General features: G+C 32.2%; 1 protein-coding gene across 1 annotated transcript; it reads left to right on the forward strand.

The window, feature by feature from the left end:
- Nucleotides 1-7207: 7207 nt before the first annotated feature.
- On the forward strand, nucleotides 7208-10384 carry LOC134722072 (protein phosphatase 1 regulatory subunit 3G-like). The gene has a single exon (XM_063585534.1). The coding sequence runs from the start codon at nucleotides 7512-7514 to the stop codon at nucleotides 8865-8867; it is 1356 nt and encodes a 451-aa protein (XP_063441604.1). The 5' UTR covers nucleotides 7208-7511; the 3' UTR covers nucleotides 8868-10384.
- Nucleotides 10385-12881: the final 2497 nt, after the last annotated feature.

Raw genomic sequence — 12881 nt, forward strand, 5'->3', positions numbered from 1 at the left:
TTCGTAAATGTTTTTTTCTCTTGTCTCCTTCGTTCGGGCTTTGGACCGGAATTTTACCTACTGAGGTGAAGTCTTCCGGAGATTATTTTTGAAGGTCGTTTAAATAAAAGATGAGTTGCTTTTCGTTTGCAGGCGGATCTTAATCATTTTGAAAATTAGCCGGTTCTATGCCTGATTCCGTGCCTAATTCACTGGGCATTTTGTTCGGATATCTTGCCAATTTGAACATCAATTTATTATTCGAACGAGCAAAATATATTCAAGACAAAGTAAATAATGTACTTTCAGAAAATGTTTTTTTATTAGTCCCAATGTTGAACGAATTTGACAAATAGTAAAATTACAGACAGAAAATAATTATACTCCACAACAAAAGAAACACATCAACTCAAGTGGAAAATTGTCAATTGTCTATGTCTGCATTATACATGTAAGTAACTGTGCTTGCAAATGGACCTATACATTTACACAATGCTTGTTGCTGGTTTTATTTGTTTTAAGCCGGTGTATAGAGGCAAATTCTACTTTTTCCAATTGTTTTTTATGTAGTAATGTCTTAATACTAGTAGTTTCGAACCTTTCTCATCGATGATTTTATAAATTGTTTGGAAAAGAAAAAAGAAGGCGGAGAAAAAGGGAGACTAGTTTCAGTTTCAACAACGTATCCCTTTTCAATCATTAATTTGTAATTTTTTTAATTGCAAAGATTACTCTTCGTGTTTGCAATCATTTTTTCTTCTCCTAACTTTGGAACATTTAAGGCACAGTACTGGTATCTTGATAAAGAAAGTGCGTATTTAAAATATAATTTTTCTGTTTTCAAAAACTCTCCGAAAGTTGTTCAATTTTGTATCAGTATAAATTATAAAAATAAGGAAATACCAGTGTAATGATTGCCAATGAAACAACTATCCACTGTTTATTTGAACACTATGGAACCATCTTTCAACTAAAAAAACGAAACTTACTTTTAGTTTAAACAGTATTTATGAATGAAAAAAAATACATGATATATATATTACAATGTAACATAAAGTTCAAATAAGTGATTCGGAAACAAGTGTGAAAATTCTTATATAAATCCGTCTCCCTAAACTTACTTTTACCCATGGGATTTTTAAAAATAATTTTTCATAAAAGTATTACCGAAAAAGAAAATAATATTTCTACGCATAGAGAAGCAAGAGGTCTCAAAATTGTCAATCAATCACTGAAAGACGTCGTACCCTTTTACTCAAAATCTCATGACGCGACGTTATTGTTAACGTCACTGACGGCAAATATTCTTGTGTACTTTAGAAAAAAACAAGCTTGGCAGTAAACGGAAAGTTGCGGATTTTTTCCTGGCACTGAAAGGGTTAACCCTCTTGCTGCCGAGTTTTTTTTTCTTGCTTTGTCGCGCCAAAAGCATCTTGACGTTTCTTATCTGTGACGTTGCAAAACTTGTATGTGCTTCTCTGTAGAACTGCGCTTTCCCGCCGTCCATAGTTTTTCCCGCGTCAATGTAGCCGTAATTATGAAAAGCGATGTATAAGTAATTTTACGGAAGTTATTGCATTAAGATTGCCATAAACGATGTTTTTAATAAAACATTATTTAAAAATATTACTTTCAACCTTGGAATATTTTTTGTTTTATCTTTCTTGTCTTAAAATAAATTGAAAATAATATACCAACTGCTATACTACAGTAGCTTTGAAGGCGCCCGACTTTGTTTTATCTTTGTCAAGTGAAATGCATAAACGATTCTTAACCACCTATAAAATACTAAAATATTTATTCTCATTTTTTAATAGGTAATTGGTAAATACTGTAAAAAAAAACAAACTCTCAAATCAGTATGTAAACGACAAACCAACGGCACCAAATGACAATGAAAATAAAAAACAAAGCGTGTAGAAATTAATAAAAATAAATAAAATCTCCGATCAGCTGCTCTATGATTCTACAAACTACTTCTTATTGTAAAGTATCAAACGTGTCAGTTTAAAGTTATCATGATTTCAATCCTTGTTTCGGTAGGCGAGGATATATTTTTTATATAAAATTTATTATCGATATTCATTTTGCTTATTTTTTAATCATGTTTATTATTCTTTTGTTGACCACTTATTGCTCAAAATTTTAGAGAATACGAATAAAAAAACATAGTAAAAACGAGGGAAGAAATTCTCTAAAATGAATTTCTATTGTCTACAAGTGAACCTGAATCAATAATGATTCATTTTCATTTTCTATGATAATTACACACTGTAATTGACATACACGAAATATCTTAGTCTTTGAAACTATTGACTGGCAAATAGTCTGTGGAATGAAATAGCACAACTATTTCATTATTTGTTATAAAGAAAAAGCTTACTGAGGTATAATAATTCACAAGACTTTACAATCCTGGTAAATTGAAATACCGAATATGAGCAGGACTACTGCTTGAAATCGGAACACAAAACTTAACAGCTGGAGAAAACATCTTACCCGTCCAAAGATAATTGTTTTCAGAAATGTAAAGGTTGTTCTGTGCCATAAAAGGATATGCTCAACCTGAGTTTTATTTTTCCTTAGCTATGCAAAAATGGAATGACATGAACTCCAAAGACAAAACATTTTCAATCATCGCGATATTCCGTTTACCGATTTAACTCAAATTCTCACATTTGATATATAACAATGTAAAACCTTCGTCTAAATTATAAAAAGTTTAAGATACACAATATACCGGGAATGGGCTCGATAATATGTAGTTTTGTTTCGTGTGTATTTGAGTCTAGACGCCATCTAATTTTAAAACTGTCCTGTTAACCCCGAATACCTCTGATTGCCATAACGTTGCGCACGATGTTCCTACAACACGACGTTACACCCCAAAGGCGTCAGCGAGAGTTTTCTGAAACTTTTGATGTACATTTATTAAATTTGTACGTTTCATTGGCTTATTTATGTCTGTCTCTATTAATTTTGTGATGTATATTTACTATTAATTAGTTAAAGTCAAGTGGTGGAAATCGATTAAATAATTTTTACCCTTAATTCACCTAAAAATGTTGTATTGTCGTAAGTAATGAACTTAAAAAATGGGACAGAAAGATACGGTTTTCAATAAATGATTTAACAAAACTTTAATCGCAGGCTGCTATAATTGCATGGTGCATGTCATCTGTTATCGGAACTTTTTCATATCTTGATTCAACCTTTATACAAATATATCCGACACTCTGCAAGTAAATAAAACATATTTATCCTTGATAAATTTGAATTGAATTGCATTAAAAATTTACTTGACACATAACTTGTCGAAATACAACCATTAAATAAAATTACAATAACCCGATCTTGAAAATTATTTCCCCAGCCATTTTAAGTTGCGTGCTTTTAAAATGTACTAATCATCTCTTGAATCGTCCGTACAGTACGGGGTTGCATTACCTCAATGAAATTGTTTTTGTCGCTGTTGGCCGATAAGTCTCTCAGTTACCTCCGTTTCACGCAAAACATGCACCGTGGTTTTTTTCGACAACCAGCATTTTTTTTTTAATTTCACCAGGCGATACGTTATAAGTAGCAGGAATATACAATGGAACAAACTTTGCACATGTAACGTAAAAAAAAACGCTCGTTTGGATTTGTCGACGTTTGGACAAAATGGCTACCGTTTTGTAATGTTTCGTAGCATTTTATTCATGTAAGAACCAAACATGCAGTTAATAAAAAAAGACTCTAGACTTTATGTAATTTTCGTGCATCTAACTTTTGTTTTGGTAAATTATAAATTACTTATTGAAATATCAGGTAACAAAAACACATTAATTGCTTGGACAAATAAAATTTCAACTTGGAAAAAATGGCTACCGCTTGAAAAACGACTGTAGAGATGGTTTTATAGAATCTACAATTTTAAACTTACGAACAATGAGTCAAATGTTTGTTCTTTTGGTAGATGTTATAATTATCTCACATTTTTTTTAGACACTTTTAGCTATGTCTACTTATAAAACTACCTTTCAGCCGTTAAGTCAACGAAAAACGTCATAGGACATTTTTCTTATTCCAGCTTAATATGCAGCCACCGAGTGAAACGAAATTCGACAAAAGAACAGCTTTAATTTAACCGAGAACTGACACCCTTCGTTGCTTCTGCCAAGTTTCGGGAAGATCAGAGAATAAGAAATAGGCTTACTATAGACAAGAGATAAAACGATTGTTCAAAAATGTAACGTTTGACATCCGTTTTTTCACGAAGCTTTGTTGTTTTAATCCTCAAAATATACTATATATTACTAAGCATATGACCAAGAGCTATAAGGACATAAAGGAAAACATATACTGAATTAGTTTTCATAGTGGTTAGTGTTTGTTAACATTTTATTTTGTTTTGCGGAAGAGATTTCGAAGATTCTATTTTAAATCATAGGGGTTGTAGGAACAGCGTGCGTGACGTTCACATAAGCGATATAAACATAAATATAGATAATAGATACCAGACTCGTGCATTTGAATTTTTCTACGTCTGTTTAATTTCATGTTTAAGATTAAAAATATTTGTTAATCATCGTTTTTACCTTTGTTTCACTTTCATTGTTGACATCCTTTTCCTTTGCATAATTGAACACGAACAAATGCATGCGGTATCTATCTCTAGCTGAGGGGTTTAAATTGAAGTTCACATAAATACGGATTCAATGAAGTAGATTAATTCATCATCAATGTTTTTAGCATATTTTGACTAAATTGAACAGTTACTATATTTGCTGCTAAAAGCGATATGTTACTTCACTATTTCATTGCATTAATGATTGAACAATAAAATCATATTTAACTATTTTTATATATCTACTAGTGCCCCTTTAATAAAATATCAACCAATATGTGTTAATTCTTCGAGTGTAAATTTTATTTCTTATTACATTTGGATTTTACATCATTCTACTTGTTGTGTGTATTCAAATATGAAAATAATTAGAATTTATGAAAGAATCTTACGTAATAATGATATATATGTTTGTCTAAATAATTATATTCATCCATTACAAAAACTCCTGGTAACCATGTAACATTCAATCTAATAACACATTCAATAACATTGTAACATTTCTACTGTTTGATGTCCTTTTAATTCAGCTGTTTTAAACCATCAATGGTTCTTTGACACAGCAAGAAAATCCCGGGTTTCAGCTGGTCCCCACAAACTGTCAACAAATGTGTAAAAGGACAATAAAAATGGACGTCACACTAAACTGCAAATCTTACTATCACAAAAATATGTATTCATATTTTTTTTTTAAATCAAATACAAGTCCAAAGTATGCCAAAGTAAAACTTATGTAAAAACATTCGGATAATTTAAATAGAGGTGTAATTTAAGTTCGTCATGGGATTAATATTTTTTTGAAAGTTTAAGAAAATTCTGTCGGGCAGTCCAGGTGCAGTAGTGAAATTAGTGTGAGACAGAAGACAAAAGGACGGACACCTATCTCCTTTACTTGTTGATATGAAACCATGCTCTCATAAATTAATGTCATGCAATAGTTTCAAGACATGATCGTGTGAAAAGTCCAAAACGTATTAAACTGAGTTTCGCTGAAGAAAAAATAACTTAAAAAACTAGCTTTGCTTAAAAGAACATCTTTTCAAAGCATCACTTTTTAGATGGTTTTGGGTTTTTTTTTTGTTGTTGTTGTCTAAATTGGAAGTGGCCATATTTGTGTTTAGTCTCAAACTTTATATATGGTATGTTTCACCATCAAACAAAGCATGCGTTTAAATATTAAGACTGACAACAAGTGCGGTCACTTCCATTTTAATAAAATTAAAAATTAAAAGTAAATAAATAGCAAAAATGCTTTAATTATAAAGATGAACATAAAAAAGAAGATGTGGTATGATTCCAAATGAGACAAATCTCCACAAGAGACCAAAATGACACAGAAATTAACAACTCATTTCACCTGAATTAATAATATTCTAATATAAATATAGGAATGGAAAATATATAAAAACTAGAGAAAGTGAGACCCGCTGAAGAAACTGTATTATAACAAAGTCAATGTAGGACTTTCTTTTAAATAGGATTGCGTCTGGGATACACAATTGATGCCCCGGCATATGTAAAGTGTCATTAACTATAACCACTTATACCCCAAAAATGACAAAGTCCAACTATTCACAAAATAGTAAATATTAATAAAAAAAAAATCAAAACCCTGACCACATGGACACCTTCAATATATGTACAAACAGCAGCAGAAGACAAGTGAAACTTCCAAGCATTCAAACTGTAGGAGGAGTTATCTTGAAACTTTCCTCTTTTGCAAGTAAATACTAAAATAAAATGACACAGTTCAACTATCTCCTAAAAGAAACCCCTGTCCACATGCACAACTTCAATATATGTACAAGCAACCGGCAAAGTGAAAAATTCCTAGGATTAAAACTGTAGGAGATATCTGGAAACGCTCCTCTTATGCAAGTAAATACTAAAAAAAATGACAAAAATTCAACTATCTTCCAAAAGAGCAAATAAAATAAAAATCGAAACCCTGACCACATGTAGACCTATATATGTTAATGTTTAATGAACAAACAGATAGCAAAGTGAAAATTCTTCCTAGGATTCAAACTGTATATATAGGAGGAGTTATGCGGAATAACTATATACCAATAATTAAATGGGACGGACGGACAGGGGTAAAACAATGTGCGCCCCAACTTGCAGTTGCGGGGGAGGGGCATAAAAATAAACAACTATAGAACACAGTCTTCCACAATGATATTAGTACTTGATTCGTGCGCAGTGTAATGTCGAAATCACTTTCATATGTTTGTAATAAAAGTATTTTTTCTTCCGAATGTATAACAAAAATATACTTTTAACAAATTTCTGAAATGCTAAAAAAAAAGGTTCTTACCGGATTTCTCCTTTGCAAAAGTATTCTTTTCTCTTGAGGGAATTTTAATCAATAAATAGCCGACAAAATATTAGCAAAAGTTTAATCGATGTCACGTGTTTGAATACTTGAATTCTTTACAAAATTTATTTAAAGATATCATCTGAGAATAGTTTATCATTTTTTTGCAAACGCACAAAAACAAAAACGTACTTCAGATTTTGAGCATATTTCCCGCGTATATGTCATTTATTTTTAGTCAATAGGTCATGTGATATATATTTTCTTTCATTTCATCACGTGATTCATAGTAAATATTTAATAAAACCACTGTTATTCGGGTGTGCAATTATTAGTGTAAGGTGAATTCCAATTAAAATCTCACAAATTTGCAACAAAATGTCCGTTACATTTCGTAATACGTCTGAAGGTGTGCAATATGTGCTGAATTACGCAGTCAAAACACCGGTAATGGCCTTGTCCTTGAACAATCTATGACCTATGAAAAAGAAAGCAGCCGGTTTATAAATATAACGTACACTGACAGGATTATATTTAAATTTCATATAATGATTTTTGGTTAATTAAATCAATGTAAACAATAGAACGGTGCTTGTTTATTGTAGCATGCAAACATATGAAGATGTGCAAGAGGAAATTAATTACGAAGAGCCTGACTTTAAGTTATTTTTACCACGGAATTTATCATACGGAGAAGACAGCTTTCTTGACAATTATTCTGTGTCTGCCGATTTCGTAACAAGGCGCAGTGGTACACCTGAGAGATCGTCTACATTTGCCAACAAGACTAAGATCGTTTATAAAATTCTAAAAGACACAATGTCAGGATTTAGAGATTGTGTGACAATGAATGGCGGAACAGATTTTGACGAGGAAGCAGACGACCCATTACCAGGTAAACATACATTTTTTAAAGAAAAAGAGACTTCTATTCATTCAAATGATTCTGATTTTTGTGAAGAAGGAGTATTTGTTAATTTGAATGATGATTTGGACGAGGATTCATTGAACGGTAAATTAAATGATAGCGATGAATGTTACGACGATTCGATCAATAGTCCGGTTGATGATGCTGACAACCTTGGCGAAGGGCATCAGGAGGTTCAAGTGGGAAATTCGGATTTAAAAACAATGCAATCTAGTCTTTTATGTTCAAAAGCAAAAAAACTTGATGGAACATGTATACCTCACTTAAAAATAGAAGACAAACCATTCAAATCAGAAAATGTGTTGGATTTTGGCTCACAAAAATCCATTACCGAATTATTGAAAGAAGATGAACCGGTTGAATACGAAGAGTCTGAATTTAATTTTTGCAAGTCAGAACTTAGGAAATCTTCGTCTTTGAAAAGTCAGAAAACTCCGCCTGGCACACCAAGCAGAAAGAAAATGGTAAGATTTGCAGATGCAATGGGATTAGATCTGGAGGATGTAAGACATGTACTCAACTTGGAGGCTCCTCCGAAAATTCCGGCTTCAGCCATGTCTGATCTGAAAACGGGGCTTGATGAAGATCGACAAAGTATGGGAAGTAGATATTTAGGGGCTTGTTTCTCCCAACCCGGAGCACAAGATGACTTTTTACAATCAGTAATGTCAAACAAAGTTCGATTAGAAAATGCTGTGATTACCCAAATGACTATTACCGGTTTTGTACGGGTAGCAAACATCGGATTTCACAAATCAGTGCGAATCAGATATACCACAAATAACTGGGCAACGTTTCATGATATTTCAGCTTCCTACGTTCAAAATTCATGTGATGGACCTACGGATAGATTTTCGTTCAGTATAGTTGCACCAGATTTTCTAGGTGTTCATAATAAACTGGAGTTTGCTGTTTCTTACACTACAAACGGTACCACGTACTGGGATAGTAATTCGGGTAATAACTATAGCTTTGAATGCTTTGCTAAAACTACACCAACAGAAAATGAAGATTCATGGTTACATTTTGTTTAGTTTAAAGGATTTCCGTTGATTTTATATAAATGTAAGTGTAGAAATCCTGAACATGTTATATGTGTACATATTTCCCGGATTATGTTCTATACACATGTAGGGAAATAGGTGTATAATATCAGTATGATTAATATGCATTTAAAAGGCTTTAACTTCGGTTGAAAATCCACAAACTTCCTTTTCTTTGTTTGCTTGAAATAGTTCGTGTTTTAAATCAAAGTTTTTTATTTCCTTGTTAAAATTTATTGTACAACTGCACCCTTTGCCGGGTACATAGATTACAAAAGTGGATCAACTAGTATTCCTTTTAAAAAAAAATGATTCCAAGTAAAAATTAAAAATAAAACAATCATTGCTTTTCCTTAATATCTGTCTAGAATAAGTCTTAAGATCAGATTTAAAGTGTGGATATTCACCTCTGTTGATGTAGGATATTTGTTGCAAAGTTTTATTAAATGCTAATTTATTCAGGATTAAACATTTTCTTCTGTTAAAATCTGTAAATGACATTCAATGAACAAGGGAACGACCGGCGGCATTTATTCTAAATAGATCCAAATCAAAACTGGTATACATGTATTGGAGGTTTGCCATCAGTATTAACAAATGTCTCGTCTTCTATGAGCTATCTTATAAATCAGTATTCTTGATGAAATGACAAATTCTATATGAATTAAAATTGTTGTTGAGTAAATGTCAAGCATAAGGGACGACATCAAAAGTTCAATGAAGGATAAAAAAAAACTTAATTCAATCACATAGTTTTTTTCACTGACCCCCTACCCCCCTCTTAACTTAATTTGGGAAAAATTGATTGACCCATATGGATATATGTAAAAATCAATGACGGATAACCAAATCTTGCAGCAGTTCAACCCCCACCCCCAAACTATTTGAATTAAGGCTTTTTTTTTTTTTATCTTGCATTGATCTTTTGATGTCGTCCCTAACCCTAAGCTGACCAAAATATACAAGGGCATTAGTCAATCGTAAATCACACATGAAGTTGCCTCCACATTAAGAAGATAAAGGATACATATAATTCTATCTGATCCCCTATTGACTGGAAATCTTTTTTAAGTGATGTGTCATATCAGAAAGTTGACGACTCTGACACCAGCAAAATGAACTTGATATGATTCACATCTGATTTTTTTCATATTTATTATTCTGATTCGTATGTTGTATGATTGGGTTCATACCTATGTTTTTTTTAAAGATATATACAATAGTGCTGCATTAATCCATAGGAAAATGGGGAGATATCATTTTTTTTCCTTCTCCAAAATCCGTTATTTTTCCGTTTTATATTAACTTGGATTTGCTATTTATTATCAATTCCAAGTTTACTATCCACAGCGGTCACTGATATCTCTATACAATATATCAGTGGATAGTAAACTTAAAATTGATAGGAATTAGCAATTTATACAAGTTATTTTTAGTATATTTATGTTCTTGTTATATAGAAAAACTCCAAAATAATTGAAATACTAAAACGAAATAGAAAACGAAAATTCACGGATTTTATATTAAAAAAAAAGGAAGGGGAAAGGCCAAAAAAATGTCATGCCCCCAAGTGCCTATGCAAAAATGTGGTGTTTTTGCTCCTTTTAACATATCAGCTGTCACGTGTGTGTCCGAGACCTGTTGCCTGCATCATCATTTTAAAACTAAACATAGTGTAGGCATAGGTTACTCAATGTTAGCATGCCATCACGTCTTCAGAACAGAACAATGCTCAGCCGTGTGAGGGTCTTGCTTCTTATTTACTTTTTACTCTTTAACATTAGTCATATTACTTTTACTGTTACAGTTATTGTAGTTTGAGCAAAAATCAAAACCGTGATTTATTTCTTGGAATTTTTTAAGATGCGTTAACTATGCAAATGATTTTGGGGTGCTAACTAAAATTTGGTATGTAATTAATGCACTTATAACTACCTACATTTCGAAATTGAAGGTACCTAATTTGGCATGTCAAATACTAGTACATAAAAGAACATTCAATTTCGACATGTAAGACACATTGAGGTACATATAATTTCGGCATTAAAGACGCTTAAAAGTTTATGTAACTTTGACAATTAAGCCTTATAAAGTTCATGTAATTTTGGCATGTTAAACACATAAAAGTATATATTATTTCGATATATTAAAGGCGTAATACCTCCTTAAAAAACAATTCCAAGCATAAAATAATTAATTTGCATAAATCTACTGAAGTCCTCCACAGCCGACACCAGTTAGGGTACTTACTTGATTTGTCATTAGTGTCAAATATAAATTAACTTGAGCGATTTGCCGGGTAACTCAATCGATTTTACACCAGTTAGGTCACTCAATCGACTTTACACAAGTTAGGTAACTTTATCGATTTTACACCAATTAGGTCACTCAATCGACTTTACACCAGTTAGGTAACTTAATCGATTTTACACTAGACTGTCCACTAGTTAGGTAACTAAATCGATTTTACACTAGACTGTCCAGTTGTTAGGTAACTTAAACGATTTTACACCAGTTTTGTCACTCAATCGACTTTACACTAGTTAGGTAACTTAATCGATTTTACACTAGAATGTCCACTAGTTAGGTAACTAAATCGATTTTACACTAGACTGTCCAGTTGTTAGGTAACTTAATCGATTTTACACCAGTTTTGTCACTCAATCGACTTTACACTAGTTAGATAACTTAATTGATTTTACACCAGTTTGGTCACTCAATCGACTTTACACTAGTTAGGTAACTTAATCGATTTTACACTAGACTGTCCACTAGTTTGGTCACTCAATCGACTTTACACTAGTTAGGTAACTTAATCGATTTTACACTAGACTGTCCACTAGTTTGGTCACTCAATCGACTGTCCAGTAGTTAGGTAACTTAATCGATTTTACACTAGACTGTCCACTAGTTAGGTAACTAAATCGATTTTACACTAGACTGTCCAGTTGTTAGGTAACTTAATCGATTTTACACCAGTTTTGTCACTCAATCGACTTTACACTAGTTAGGTAACTTAATCGATTTTACACTAGACTGTCCACTAGTTTGGTCACTCAATCGACTTTACACTAGTTGGGTAACTTAATCGATTTTACACTAGACTGTCCAGTAGTTAGGTAACTTAATCGATTTTACACTAGACTGTCCAGTAGTTAGGTAACTTAATCGATTTTACACTAGACTGTCCACTAGTTAGGTAACTTAATCGATTTTACACTAGACTGTCCAGTTGTTAGGTAACTTAATCGATTTTACACCAGTTTGGTCACTCAATCGACTTTACACTAGTTAGGTAACTTAATCGATTTTACACTAGACTGTCCAGTAGTTGGATAAATTAATCGATTGTACACGAGTTAGGTCACTCCATCGATTTTAGACCAGTAAGTTAATTTAAACGATTTGAGTCAAGTAAGATATTACACCAGTCGGCCGGAAAGTCAATTTATTTTGGACCACTGACCAGTCGCGTAACTCAATCTCCTTTACACCAGTTAATTAGTAACTATTACTTAATCTACTTCACACCAGTAAGATTTTACACCAGTTAGGTAACTCGATCGAATTTACACCGGAAAGATTTTACATCAGTTGGGTAAATAAAATGATTTGACACTAGATGTGCGATTAAGTCGTTATGTTATATGCTATGATTATTACAAATGTAATCGATAGTATATAAATATCATAGAAGTACTCATGTCATGTTTCTTTACATTAACTACCTCTTAAGTTGGACATATTTTCTTTAAAACATATTCCTGTGCATGTTTAAAATCATCAAGGTTGTTTTATTATACAAAAGTAGTTTCTTACGTCTCTGAACGAGGTAAATAATTATTGAATTCATTGAAATACAACAGATCTCTTTACACTGTAAAAAGTGTAAAATGCAACTATTCGGTACGTAAACTTTCTTATTGCACTTCTCTTTTTTGCGATTAATTTAGGTGTGTAGCAGACATGTGTTCCGATCCGAAATTTGCGGAGGCAACCGAATTC

The sequence above is a fragment of the Mytilus trossulus genome, chromosome 6 (genome assembly GCF_036588685.1).
Source record: "Mytilus trossulus isolate FHL-02 chromosome 6, PNRI_Mtr1.1.1.hap1, whole genome shotgun sequence".
Lineage (NCBI taxonomy): Eukaryota > Metazoa > Mollusca > Bivalvia > Mytilida > Mytilidae > Mytilus > Mytilus trossulus.